The sequence below is a fragment of the Peromyscus maniculatus genome, chromosome 21 (genome assembly GCF_049852395.1).
Source record: "Peromyscus maniculatus bairdii isolate BWxNUB_F1_BW_parent chromosome 21, HU_Pman_BW_mat_3.1, whole genome shotgun sequence".
In the NCBI taxonomy this organism is placed as follows: domain Eukaryota; kingdom Metazoa; phylum Chordata; class Mammalia; order Rodentia; family Cricetidae; genus Peromyscus; species Peromyscus maniculatus.
In genome coordinates this window covers 57,454,231-57,469,335 of record NC_134872.1, presented here as the reverse complement: position 1 = coordinate 57,469,335, position 15,105 = coordinate 57,454,231, and the positions used below count along the sequence as shown (strand labels likewise).

At 39.3% G+C, this 15,105-nt stretch overlaps 1 protein-coding gene across 10 annotated transcripts in view; it reads left to right on the top strand.

Moving 5' to 3' along the window:
• The window catches only part of Pkhd1 (PKHD1 ciliary IPT domain containing fibrocystin/polyductin), a 483,551-nt gene that overhangs the window by 12,233 nt on the left and 456,213 nt on the right, over positions 1-15,105 (top strand). For 9 of the 10 annotated variants that reach the window (XM_076557889.1, XM_076557888.1, XM_076557887.1 and 6 more), the window contains 5 exons: positions 4,068-4,146; positions 11,220-11,294; positions 12,499-12,578; positions 13,034-13,073; positions 13,932-14,002. In XM_076557889.1, coding sequence (XP_076414004.1) covers positions 4,068-4,146; positions 11,220-11,294; positions 12,499-12,578; positions 13,034-13,073; positions 13,932-14,002 — 345 coding nt within the window. The remainder of the gene's footprint in view (positions 1-4,067; positions 4,147-11,219; positions 11,295-12,498; positions 12,579-13,033; positions 13,074-13,931; positions 14,003-15,105) is intronic. The other variant, XM_076557890.1, reaches the window with a different exon arrangement.

Here is a 15,105-nt window from a genome sequence, read left to right as displayed (position 1 = left end):
TATCTGATATGCAGGATAGCTGATGTACAGGATAGCTGATGTACAGGATATCTGATATGCAGGATATCTGATGTACAGGATATCTGATATGCATGATATCTGATACATGACCCCTCCAAGGGGGTTGAGACCCAGGTTGAGAACTGCTAATCTAAAGTTATATCAATAATAAGTGGTGCAGCCAAGGTCTGAGTTGAGATAAAGTCTGTGTCTATTATTATTTTGGTGTATGTCAACTGACACTGGATACAACTCAGAAAGCTATTAGCCCTGAGGTTTATCTGGAGGATTTGTTCGTGAGTTAGAGAAACACAGACATATATACTTGATCCTAGTCAAAAGGCTTGGAAAGGATTCATATGAGAGCATTTTAGAGCCAGGAGGGCAGAAGAGGAGGTGGTTGTGTAAGGGTAGGGGATTTACACAGAAGAAGCAGATGCTCTGAGACATAGGCCCAGGAATGTTGTCAGTTTTCTTTAAAACCAAATAATAAACACAGCTTTTAAAAATGTACTCTGCTATCTTTTTATGGACAAATTCTTCTATGTATGTATGTATACATGTACACACACATATATACCAGATTTTTCATATGTTCTATATTTACAGTATAGTATACATCTATGAACATAGTTGCTAATTTAAAAAATGATTACATTTGCGTATTCACATGTTATGAGTGTGTATATGTGTGTATGTATGTTAGTGTGTGTACTGTGTATATGTGTACATATGTCACAGCTTGTGTATGGAGGTCAGAGGACAACTTTCAGGAGTTGGGTCTCTCCTCCTACCATGTGGGTTCAGGGATGAAACTCAGGCCATCATGTTCAATGGGAAGTGCCTTTTTAAACCTACTCGACCATCTTGGTAGGCCAAGTTGCTGGGTTTTTAGGTATGATTATGTCTGAATGCATAATCTGATCTAATTGTTTTGATGTGATTGACTGGTTAAGATAATAAGAATGAATATCTATGTTACAGACAGTGTTTGTATTTTACAGTGTGTGTGTGTGTGTGTATGTGTGTATGTGTGTGCATGTGTGAGTAGGCAAAATTTATGTATGTGCCTATTTAAATTACAGTCTAAAGAACAAGAATTTAGCATTGACTTACTGATATAAGGCTTTCACAGATATAGTCCGTTGTATTAGTTTGATTACCCACGACACGATCATGTTTTATGAAAAAGGATGCAAACTATGACAATTACACAGGTATTTGGCTTCCTGGTGCTTGTGTGTAGAAGGTTTCAGTTTAGGTGGCAGAAATCTTATTCTGATGAGGGATGAATAAGGAGCCACGAGAGACATGAGGTGGAATGTCAGTTGCTCTCCAGATCTGTCAAACCTGCCTGTCTCACCGAGGTGGAGTTCTGCACACTGTCTCTTCCACATTTTGGGGGGACGATGGGTGGCTGGCTTTGTCAGAGTGGTCCCTCAAGGCATGATCCACACGGCTGCGTTTTTGCAATCACTTTGTAGACAATTACGCTCATTTCATTTGGGAAGCTTGCCCAGAGTAGCAGCCAGGGACATGCGGGAGGAGGTAGCTACAGAAGAGACAGCATTTTATTTTATGGGTGGTTGGGTTTCTGTATGTGCTTAACAGTCCTTCACTGTGACACAGAATCCCCTGGAACTGTGCTCTGCTTTGCTCATTTGTCAGCCTCTGTTAGGCGGCTTTGTTTAGGCATAAACAACCAAAGATCCCACAGGATTTTTTAATTTCTGCAACCTGCTATTTGTTTTTAAGTGGAACGTAACAAAGCTTGGCTTCTTCCCGGGGAACTAGGAAGCCAATCGTGCGGTTTGGTCAACATAAAATAGAACCATTATGCCAGTTTAGCAGCAGCAGCAGCAGCAGCAGAGAATTTAGCATTCTAGTCTTCTGAAAACTCTGAGACCTTAGTTTCAGTCGTTAAGAACCCATGCTTTCTCTTCATCTACCTGAAAGGTCCAGTCCTAGCCATGCAATGACTGTGGGTGAAAGTCCCCCTTTCACACAGAACAGCGTGAAGAGAATCCACAGAGGGTGATGTTAAGTAGTTTTAAATGCTCATGGAAAAAAAAGTTTCCTGGACACAGTGACCGCAAGTGTATCCTTTTCTGGGTTTTGAGGCTTTACTGGACTAACAAATACCTCTCTAATCTGTGAAGGTAGTTTCTAATAGTATTACTGCCTATATATCTTGAGTAGCTGGGGTTATGGGAACATGACATGGTACATGGATCACTCTGTCATTGAATAGTGCATTTGCTGAGTTAACAACATATGTTCATTAGCCATACATCCATGTAAACTTTAGTTCTAACTCTCTTGCTGTTTTGTGCTCATCTTTAGTTCCTGTCCATTTGGCTCATCAGGGACTTTTTTTTTTTATCTTTTGTACTTTGAGATACAGAAAATAATTAGGATCCCAGAAGACTGATCAGAGATTGCGTGATACAGCCTCTTCATATAGCTTTTTATTTGTTTTCTCATTTTTATTAGTTCTTTGAGAATTTCACACAATATATTTTGATCACATTTACCTGCTTGTTCCAGATCCACTTCTCCCTTCCTTACAGATGCACCTTTGTGTTCTCTTTTATTTTCCTTCAAACAAACAAACAAACAAACAAACAAACAAACACCAAGTGCAATTTGTGTTGCCCATATACTCTTGGGCATGTGGCCTTCCACTGGATGTGGTTGACTTACCAGGGGCCACACTCTTAGAGAAAATTGACCCACCCTCTCTCAGCACCTCCCTGTTGCTAATAACTCTGTATCTAAGGCTAGAGTATTCCATGCTGGGATTTTGTCTGCTTTGAGCTTGCACAGGTTTTGTGCACATAGTCTCCACAAACACTGAGTTTATTTGAGCAATGCTCCATTCTTTCTGGAAAACACTGTTTCTTATTCATCATCTCTGTCTCTAGCTCATACAATCTTTTTACTCCCTCTTCCACAATGGCCCTTGAGTACTTGGTGTAGTCAGAATTTTTCCTGTGTCCCACTCAGTCCTGCAGCCACTCTGACCCAAGTAAACACACAGAGGCTTGTATTACTTACAAACTATATGGCCTATGGCTCAGGTTTCTTGCTAGCTCTTAGAACTTAAACTAACCCATTTCTATTAATCTACGTATTGCCACGTGTTCTGTGACTTTACCTGTGTCCCACTACATGTTGTTCCTTAGGAGGCAGGCTGGCATCTCTCCTGCCTCTGCCTTTCTTCTTCCTGTCTCTCTCTTGGATTTCCTGCCTGGCTATAACCTGACCTAACATAGGCCAGAGCAGCTTATTAGCCAGTCATAACAACATATGTTCACAGCATACAGAAAGATATTCCACAGCAACTTGAGGTATGTATGGTATGGATATCCCCAAATACATATAACTATTCTACAAACTCTTACACTTTGGAAGTTGACCTATTGTGAGTCTCTGTGTTAATTGCCACCCACTGCCAAAAGAAGCTGCTTTGATGAGGATTGAGAGATGTGACACATTACACACGCACGCGCGCGCGCACACACACACACACACACACGATATCATAAAGTGTTTAATGTGTGCATATGTTGTGTCACATTCATATCAAAGTATGCACATCTGTCTCCTCAAATATAGCCTTCATTTTTGAAGACATTGGAAATCTTTTCTTCTAGATTTTAAAACATAGAACATTGACATTATGTAAAGTCACTGGATTGTGCAGTAGAACACCAGGACTTATTTTTCCCCTCTCACTGGAACTTAGATACCAATGGTCAACCTTTTCTCATCCCCCCCTCTCACTGATCCTTCCCAGTAGAACAGGTAAGTACCATTCTCCTCTCAACTTCTGTGTAATCAATGCTTTTAGGTAATAATGAACCATTATTTTAGCCTTCCTAGTGTGTAACCTGGATCACTGGATTCCACCACTCATTTTACATTTATATAGTTTATTAAACATGTTAATTGTACACACCTGTGCCTTGTTGGGTATATGTAACCAAACAAAAGCAAACAGAATTTAGGCTCCACGTTTGGAGTTTGAGCTAAGGCCATTGCATTTCGAACTCTTTTTAAAACAGGAGAAGTAGTTCATGTGTATGGCTGGATCATCACTGATCGGTTGGAGACCTTTGATACTGATATGTACTACATTGACAGGTAAGCAGGTTTCTTCCTGTGCTCACCTCATCACACATGTGCTAGATGGACACTTTCCTTCGCAGCAGTAAGTTGTAAGGACTTTGCACAGAACTGCTGTTTTTTTCTGTGCAGTTTATGGTCCCTGGTGCACCAGATTTCAGCTTTCACTTTGTGAATGTGGTTGCAACTGGCAGATTAAATTGGTCCATTTTTTTGTTTTAAACTGACAAGTAGTGACTGGGCTCTGAACTGCACTGTAACTGCATCTGGGGGTTTTCCCTTTGATTCTTACCCTTCCTCCTCTCTTCTCTTAGGCTAAAGTAAATTCTTTCTAAAATGATACATAAACACAAAAGTCCACTAACTTCTTTTAGTTATTGTCCATCTGTGCATTCAGAAGTCCTGTTGGTGGGATGAGAGGGACTGTGGGCTCAGGTACCAAAGAGGAGAGGAACCAAAGGGCCCAGGTACTAAAAGCTGTGTAGCTTGCGATGTTTATTGGAAGTGATTAAGTGTGAACATGGCTTTCTTTAATAGCTATTTTAGAATTATCAACTGTTGCAGATTGCACCCATTCCCTTGGGTTCCACACTAGGGCCCACAGCTCTGCCAGCTTTATCTGAGGCTACGGTGGTTCTAAGGACCTCAGGGAAGACATTGCCCACCTCCTGTTAAACTCCTTTAAGCCTGTCCAACAATATCAAACTACACCCCTACCCCTGGGCTCCATATCTCGGCCTACTACTGTGGAAGACGTCTTTGTCTTTACTGGAGGCCAGGCTGGATCTAGGAACCTTAGACACTTTCCCTCCTTGGGCTCCATATCCAGGCCTACTATGTCAGAAGCAGACTTTAGCTTTGCAGGAGCACAGGCTGGATCTACAGTACAGGAGCAGCTGTACTGGAGGCTAGGCTGGTCCTAGTGATCCCAGAGGCCAGACCAGATCTAGAGACCATAGACTGCACCCCCTACCCTAGGTTCCATATACTTGGTTTCCAACTTCAGAAAAGACTTTGGCTTTATCAGAAGACCAGAAGAGGAAAGAGAAATCAAGGAACAAAACACCCATCCAACATAGACAAACGCAGGAATCAACACCTAGACCTATAACCATCCCAAATCCAGATGCCTAAATGCCAGTGTAAGAACACAATCAATAATAGAAAAGGCAATATGGCATCACCAGAGCCCAGTTGTCTTACAATAGCAAGACCTGAACAATCCAATATAGCTGAAGCACAAGAAAACAACCTTAAAAATGAATTTATGTAGACAATAGACATCTTTAAAGATATGAAAATAAATCCCTTAAAGACATTGAGGAAAAGTCAAACAAACAAAAAAATTGGAAGAAAGCAACAAATCCCTGAAAGAAAGCCAAGAAAAAACAAGCAAACAAATGAAGGAAACTGTCCAAGACCTGAAAATGAAAATAGAAGCAATAAGGAAATGGAAAATCTGGGCAGATGAATAGAAACTACAGATGCAATCACCACCAATGGGATACAAGAGATGGAAAAGAGAATCTCAGGCATTGAAGACTGTTGTTACTCTTTTACTCTTTTGACTCTTTGGGGGCCCCACCACACAGCTCCCAAATAAATCACACATGGAGGCTTATTCTTAATCATAAATGCCCAGCCTCAGCTTGGCCTAATTCTAGCCAACTTTCCTTAATTTAAATTATCCCATCTACCTTTTGCCTCTGGGATTTTTCATTTTCTTACTTCTGTAATCTTTGATCCTTACTCTGTGGCTAGCCTTTTTCCCCCTTGCTCCTCTTCCTTCTCTGGCTACTACTTCCTCCTCCCAGATTTCTCTTTCTATTTATCCTCTCTGCCTGCCAGCCCCACCTACTTCTTTTTCCTGCCTCACCATTGGCTGTTCAGCACGTTATTGGATCATCAAGTGTTTTAGACAGACATAGTAATACAGCTTCACAGAGTTAAACAAATGCAACACAAAGAAAAGTAACACACCTTAAAACAATATTCTACAACAGAAGAAATAACAGAGGAAATAGATTCATCAGTCAAAGAAAATGTTAACTCTAAGAAATTCCTAACACAAACATCCAGGAAATCTGGGACACCATGAAAAGACCAAACATAAGAATAATAGGAATAGAAGAAGGAGAAGAAATGCAGCTAAAAAACCCAGAGAACATATTTAACAAAATCATAGAAGAAATTCCCATCATAATAAGGACATCTTTATGAAGGTACAAGAAGCTTACAGAACACCAAGTAGATTGGGTCAGAAAAGAAAATCCCCTCACCATATAATAATCAAAACACTCAACATACATGACAAAGAAAGAATATTAAAAGTGGCAGGGGAAAAAGGCCACGTAACAAATAAAAGCAGACCTATTATAGTCACACCTGACTTCCCAACAGAGACTCTGAAATCCAGAAGAGCCTGGACTGATGTCTTGCAGACTCTAAGAGACCATGGATGCTAGCCCAGACTATTATACCCAGCAAAACTGTCAATCATCATAGATGGAGAAAACAAGATATTTCATGACAAAGTCAAATTTAAACAACACCTATCCACAAATCCAGCCCTATATAAAGTACTGAAAGGAAAACTCCAACCCCAGAAAGTTAACTACACCCACAAAAAAGTAAAAGCAATAGTTAATCTCATACCAGCAAAACCCAAAGAGAGGAAACACACAAACACAGACACACACACATACACACACACACACACACACAACCACCACAAACAACAAAGTGACAGGAGTCAGCAATCAATGGTCATTAATATCCCTCAATACCAATGGACTCAATTCAATAATAAAAAGACACAGGCTAATGAAATAGATATGAAAACAGGATCCATTCTTCTGCTGCATATAAAAAACACTCCTCAACATCAAAGATAGACATTACCTCAGAGTAAAGGATTGGAAAAAGATTTTCTAATCAAATGGACATATATCCATTAGATCCAATGGATCTAATTAAGTGTATATATGTGTAAATATACAATATATAGTATATTTATATACATATATACATATAAACACACACACATATATATTTATATATATATAACAAAATAGACTTCCAACCAAAATTAATCAAAAGAGATGGAGAAGGGCATTTCATATTCATCAAAGGAAACATCCACTATTGGAGAAATTATTTTGGCCACTCCATGTAGTTAAAAGGATATTTATTTAATGGCGTAACTCACAATTTAAGTAATGGGTAGGTCACAGGGTCTGGGGAAGGTGTATTGCAATCCAGCGATGTTCTCCGGAGCTCTGCACAGTCCACCTTTCACCTTTCAGCGTCCCGGCACCGAGAGAGCGCACAGAGAGAGCGCTGGCCCATCCAGCTCTTGGGTCCCCAGGCGCCTCCCCTCGCCCCGCCTCGTAGGCGTGACAGTTGCCAGAGTCTCAATGGGGGTTGGAACTTCCAGATCCAAGCTGGAATGGCTACCCACTACAATCCACCACGATGATGTCTCAGTTCTGAACATTTATGCTCCAAACGTAAGGAAACCCAATTTGTAAAAGAAATATTACTACAGCTTAAATCACACATAGATCCTTGTACAATAATAGTGGGAGACTTCAACACCCTACTTTCACTGATGGGCAGGTCATCCAGACAGAAACTAAACAAAGAAATAACAGAACAGATGTTATGACTCAAGCGGAACTTGACAACCATCCACAGAACATTTCACCCAAACACAAAAGGTTATACTTTCTTCTCAATACCACATGGAAACTTCTCCAACATTGACCATATACTCAGCCACAAAGCAAGTCTCAACAGATACAAAAAAAATTGAAATAACCTTCTGTATCTTATCAGACCACCATGGATTAAAGCTGGGTTTCAACAACAACAGAAACAACAGAAACAACAGAAAGCCAACAAACTCATGGAAACTGAACAACTCTCTACTGAGTGACCACTGGTTCAAGGAAGAAATATAGAAGTTAAAGATTTTCTAGAATTCAATGAAAATGAACATACAGCATACCCAAATTTATGAAACACAATAAAAATGGTGCCAAGAGGAACATTCATAGCACTAAGTGCTTTCATGAAGAATTTGGAGAGATCTCATACTAGTGACTTAACAGCACACCTGAAAGCTCTAGAACAAAAAGTAACAGACACACTTAAGAGGAGTAGATGGTAGGAAATTATCAAACTGAGGGCTGAAATCAATAAAATAGAAACAAAGAGAACAATACTAAGCATCAAGGAAACAGAGTTGGTTCTTTAAGAAAATCAACAAAATAGATAAACCCTTATCCAAACTAGCTAAAAGGCAGAGAGAGAATATCCAAATCAACAAAATCAGAAATGAAAAGGGGAACATAACAACCAAGGAAATACCAAGAATCATTAGGTCATACTTTAAACATCTATACTCCACAGAATTGGAAAATCTAAAAGAAATGGAGAGTTTTCTCTACAGATATTACTTACCAAAATTAAATCAAGATGAGATAGACAATTTAAATAGACCAATCACCCCTAAAGAAATAGAAGCAGTCCCTTAAATGTCTCCCAACCAAAAAAAGCCCAGGGCCAGATGGTTTTAATGCAGAATTCTACCAGACTTTCAAATAAGAGCTAATACCAATACTCTTCAAATTATTCCACAAATAGAAATAGTAGGAACATTGCCAAAATTTTTTTTATGAAGCCACAGTCACACTGATTCCCAAACCACACAAAGACTCAACAAAGAAAGAGAATTTCACTCATGAACATTGATGCAAAAATACTCAATAAGTACTGGCAAACCAAATCCAAGAACATATAAAAAAGATCATTCACCATGACTAAGCAGGCTTCATCCCAGAGATGCAGCGATGGTTCAACTTATGAAAATCTGTCAATGTAATCCACCATGTAAAAGAAAAAAAAAACACATGATCATCTTATTTGGTGCTGAAAAAGCCTTTTACAAAATTTAGCACCCCTTCATGATAAAAGTCTTGGAGAAAACAGAGATATAAAGGATACATCTAAACAAAAGAAAAGTAGTATATAACAAGCCGATTGCCAACATCAAAATAAATATAGAAAACTCAAAGCAATTCCACTAAAATCAAGAATAAGACAAGGCTGTGCACTCTCTTCATACCTATTCAATATAGTACTTGAAGTTTTAGCTAGAGTAATAAGACAACTAAAGGAGATCAAGGGGATATGAATTGAAAAGGGAGAAGTTCAAGCATCATTATTCCCAGATGATATGATAGTATACATAAGTGACCCCAAAAACGCTACCAGGGATCTCCTCAGCTGATAAACACCTTTAGACAAATGGTTGGAGACAAGATTAACTTGAAAAAAAAAATAGCCTCAAATAATATAAAAAATATTTTGGTGTAACTTTAACCAAGAAGTGAAAGACCTGTACGACAAGAACTTCAAGTCTTTGAAGAAAGAAATTGAGGAAAATATCAGAAGATGGAAAGATCTTCCATGCTCATGGATTGGTAGGATTAAATGTAAATTAAATAGTAAAATTGGTCATCTTACCAAAAGCAATCTACAGATTCATTGCAATCCTCATCAAAATTCCAACAAAATTCTTTACAGACCTTGAAAGAACAACACTCAGCTTCATATGGAAGTTGGGTAGGGATGGGAACAAAAACTATCAGGTTGGGAGGACGGAGGAGGAGAGTACTGAAAGAGACTACTGGAGAGGAGGGGCATTTTGAGGTCAGGTAAAAACCTGGCACAAGGTAATCTCCCAGAAATCTACAAGGATGACCCCAGTTAAGACTCCTAGAAATAGGAGATAGGTAGCCTGAACAGGCAATCTCCTGTGACCAGATTGATGCGTAGCCCAACTGTCATCAGAGAGACTTCATCCAGCAAGTGATCAAACAGATACAGTCCCACAGCCAAATAGGCGGAGTTTGGGAAATCCTGCATAAGTAGTGGTGAAAGGATTGTAGGAGCCAGAGGGGCCAAGGACCACAAGAAAACTCACAGAATCAACTAACCTGGGCTCGTAGGTGTTCACAGAGACAGAACCAGGGAACCTGTATGGGACTGACCTAGGCACTCTGCATATATGTTACAGTTGTGTAGCTTGGTCTTCTAATGGGAGTCCTAACAGTGGGAACTGGGGCTGTCTTTGACTCCCCATACGAGGTTGCCTTGCCCAGACTTAATACATGGGGATGTGCTTAGTCTTACTGCAGCTTGATGTGCCATGTTTTGTTGATACTCATAAGAGACCTGCCCTGTACTAAACAGAACTGGAAGAGGAGTGGATTGGGGGGTGGGTGGGAATGGAGAGGGAGGGGATAGGAGGAGAGGAGGGAGGGGAAACTGCAGTCAGGATGTAAAATAAATAAACAAATGAATAAATGAATGAATAAATAATGTTACTATGAAAGCATCTGTGTTGGGAAGCTCTAGGCAACTGCTGTCACCCCAAAAAATCCAACAACTATAGTGAGGATTTATAAAGCAGAAGAAACATTATCTCACTAGTTACCAAACTGCAAGGTATCTATGTGCTGTGTCACCCTGAATGTCTTAGAGGAGTTTTCTATTTCATCTTCATCTTTTTTGATTCTGCCCTTTATTTATAGCATTAAATTCTTCTTTTTCTTCCTTCCTCCCTCCCTCCCTCCCTCCCTCCGTCCCTCCCTCCCTCCCTTCCTTCCTTTCAATAAAAAATGCTTTCTCCTGGGGACAGAAAGTCCACGTCCATCCTTAGCTCATGTGTCATCTTCACTACTTAGACCTATCTCAGCCTCAGTTTGGGATTCAGCTTTCAAAAGGGTGCAGTGAAGGCTCATCCTCAGTAACTGTGCAGAGAAAGCATTGCCAATGTGGAGATGAGGGGGGGAGGTTTGGGGGAGATGGGGTAAAAGCTCCATTAGCAATAGGGAAGCGTAGGCCTTGCAGATACCTCTACACTGTGGAAGAAAAGTCACATTCTTCACTGAGGCCCCTGCAATGGTACCTGGTAGGTTCAGAGGAGAAAGTTTGTAACATGCAGCCTTTCGGCAACTATGTTCACTGGGAACACTGGACTACTCTTTCTTGTCTTTGTTTCTCTTTTTTGTCCTCCATTCTAGCCCATTGATCCTGGAAGCTGGTAGAGACAAATGGCTTACTCCTTGTTCCCTAGTAAATAGGCAGACAGGAAGCTGGTGAGTATTTTTTTGTTGTTATTATTTTCTTGTGAATGAGTGTGTTTTCAATTTCTGCCACAGCACAACCACATGCACATACATGGATCTTTTTAAAATATAAGACATGTGTAAGAGTTAGCTGTCTTGTCTTTAGACTCACTGGAAAAGATGAAGGAATCAGGTATCAGCTGAAAATAAAAAATTAAAGTAGAATCTAAAACCTTTGGTGAAAACAAGTAGGCACTGCTTATTAAAGGCATAACCCCCCACCTCCCACCAAGGCTTGTCCAGTGCTCTAGAAGTTAGTCAGTCATCTTGTGATTTATACCTATGGTTATTAGTCTCTCTTTGCAGAAGACACAGGGTTTCAGGGAGCAAGCAGCAGAGGTGAACCTGTGTGACTAACCCTGTATGACTAACCAGCCTCCAGAATCCATTTCCTAACCACTGTAACTATAATGACCAGGAAAGCATACAACATCTGAAACATATTATCCTTTCCCTTTTTTAATGTGCTTGTGGTGTGCATATTTGTGAATGTGTGTTTACATGGGCATGTATGTGTGAGTCTTTACATCTGCATGCATGTAGGTTCAAGTTTGGTGTGTGGAATTATAATAGATCTCCTTCCCACCCTCCCTGTTCAAAGAGACAGGCCCTCTTAATCAAACACAGAGCTAGAGATGACTGGTCATACCCATACAAAGTCCCATCCTGAAACATTTCAAAAGGAGTGTCTACATGCTCTGGGTCATATAGCCACAATTTGGCTGGATTTTTACTTCACTTTCAACTAGGTGGATTAATTTTCCTTTGGGGATATTACAAGAATTGTGTGCTATGGCCTGGCTTCTTGGGATGAGTAGTGGAGCCAAATTCTCTACCATAGTTTCTTTTTACTGTCTTCAATTTGTTTGCTCGAATTTGCCTGTTTTTAATTCTCATCTTTGAGAGGTTTTATTTTACTCAACATAAAATAGATTTTTGGAAAGAAAAGACTAAATAGAAATTAGGAATAAGTTAAATTTTGTTTCCCAGACTGTGCATTTGGCATGTGGCTTATTTATTGACAACTCCAGTTATCATTGTCCCTAAGGATCTGACCATGACCTTATTATACCTTCAGTATGTATCAGTTTTCTCTGGCTAATTTGATTTTTATATATTGATTTCTTTAAAGAGTTGGGAATTCTGAGCAATTGTCTGGTTATTCTTATTTCAGTATGTTTTCCCTCAGTTTTCCTATCCAGGAGGAACATGGCTTTGGGACTGTGCAGTGCCGTGTGGAAGGCGATTACATTGGTTTGTTTTAGAACTATCTTTTAAAAGACTCACCCATTTCTTTTGTGGTATCCAGAAAGGAAAACAAAAACATATTCATCAGATGTTATCATGTGAATAATAATTGCTACCAAAATAGCTTTAAAAAACACTCACTATGCAAAACAGTTTCCATATCAACTAGTTTATTCATCATAATCAGTAATTTTACTTTACAAGTGATTATGTAGACAATGTCAACCAGTGGGTTAGGATTTAAATCATGCTTCATCCAAATCTAAACCTCAGGGTTTATTTGCCCTACATGTGTCCATTTTGTGGTGAAAGTTCATGGGATATTTCCCTGGGCAACATGAAAGAAATTCCAGACTTGGACAGTAATGATGATATTGGATCTTTGGGCCTAGGGTAGCAATGTCCTGGCCCAGGAGATTCATGCACAGTTCTGCATCCATGTCTGTTTCTTTGTGTTTCAGGTTCCCAGAATGTTAGTTTCTCAGTGTTTAACAAAGGGAGGTAAGTAACTGGGGCAGCTAAATCTGTCTGTGTCTTGTATTGTCCGTAACATCCTGGGTACTACTCTTTAACTCTTATCATTTCAACTGTACACCAGTAGGATGTAGAAAACTTGCTACACCTTCTTGGTTTCTTTCGCTTGAGTGAGCATTGTGTCTCACTGTCTTACCTATGGGCATCATAAATATTTCAATGTAGAGATGATACAGAATTTTAAGAACTGGCTCTTAAGTCAAAGTGCAGTGAATCTACAGCTGTCAGGTGTGTGTTGTGGGACATAGTTTTCCTGAGACAGACACACTGTGTCATTATAGGAATTGCCTTATTCAAGATATAAAGAGTTCATATTTCATCATTCTTTGGAGACACAAATAAACTAGGATTCTGGATTTCTTGTTTTTGTCCTTAAAAATGCATTATTTGATATTAATTTCATTGTGATTGTATTAACACACTATCTATGGTATATAGCTCAAAGTTTGGATTTGTTTTCTCTTTTTTTTCTCCTCAAGTACAAAACTGATCTACTTTATTATGGGAATCTACTGTATCTATCTATCTATTGTAGGAATCTACTGTATCTATCTGTACATTAGTTTAGTATTAGGACCATTCATATTTGCTGTTGCATTTAATGCTTCTAACAATCTACAAAATAGAGATTATCCCCATACAATCATTTTATCTATGAGAAAAGCTTTGATCCATTGATACTGCTTTCTGGTTATCAAAAGAAGCTGGTGTCCAAATTGTTAAATTTACTAGAAGTTATTCTGTGAACTTCCTTTCAAGCAGCCAATTTTTAAAAAATACAGTTGTAGGTGACATTTCACCAAAAGCCTTTGTTTTGCTCTGAAGGTCAATGGTGCACAAGGAAGCCTGGCTGATCAGTGCTAAACAGGACCTGTTCCTATACCAGACACACTCAGGTACTCTTTCTCTTCAGCCTGTCTTCTTCTTCCCTTTCCTCGAAGTACACTCAACGTTAGACTCTCCTTTTCTTTCTTCGGGCTGCTTCTCTTTGGCCATTAACATGACCTCTTGATTCTGGGTGAAATTAAGTTGCTTGTATCTGTGTCAGCTCTGGTGCTTCTAGCCCTGCATCGCTTATGTTCTGAGAAATGCATCACTGGGTGCTTTAGTTATTGCGCTTTCCTCATAGCTCTCATGCACACAAATGTAGATGCTGCGGCTCAGTTATGCATTGTGGCCTCTTGATGCAAGCAGGAGATGAGGAAAACACGACACACATGAAGTTGGTATCAGTGTACTGCAGCATACTATTTTACAATGAACTTTTTTTTTTATAAGCAAGAATAAGCACTATAAAATAACAGGAAAAGCATAGGAATAGTATACTATAATAAGCAGATAAAGGTAATTAAAATTAATTATTATTAAATCTAGATTGTACATATTTATGTTATGCTTTTTATTACATTTTAACACTGTATTATTGTGTGACAGTTTCCTAATTCTTAGAATGAACTGTAGCTATTTTACTTCCCATCCCCTTCTCTCATCCTTCTCCAATGGCAGTATAGTAGGTTTGTATGCACCAGCATCACCACGAATATGTGTGGTGTGCCCTGTGATATGTCCTTACAGTAGGCTTGCTGATGTCACTACATGACAAGAAGCTTTCAGCACCAGTACAGTCCTATGGGCCTACTGATATAGTTGTGATTTGTTGTTGGTAGATGCATTGCCGAGCAGCTTTTGACTATATTCAAAGAGGCTTGATTGTAGACTTCTATATAAAGTCTATGGATATAGACTGAATGAAATAAAGAAGAGTTGTGCCTTCCTCTGTGTTCTAAAAAGTAACAGAAGAAAGGTGACACTTAAAAATACAATAGGACTTCTTTCTGGCCATTCTAACACCCGCCTCTGAATTCATGCATTCATTCAATGCTTTATGACTTACCTATTCTGATGCTAAGCTATGGTGATGCCCTCTGATGGCCAAACTCTGATACTGAAAGATGAACGCTGAAAAGTAGGAACTTGCCTGAAACTATGAAGTCAGTTC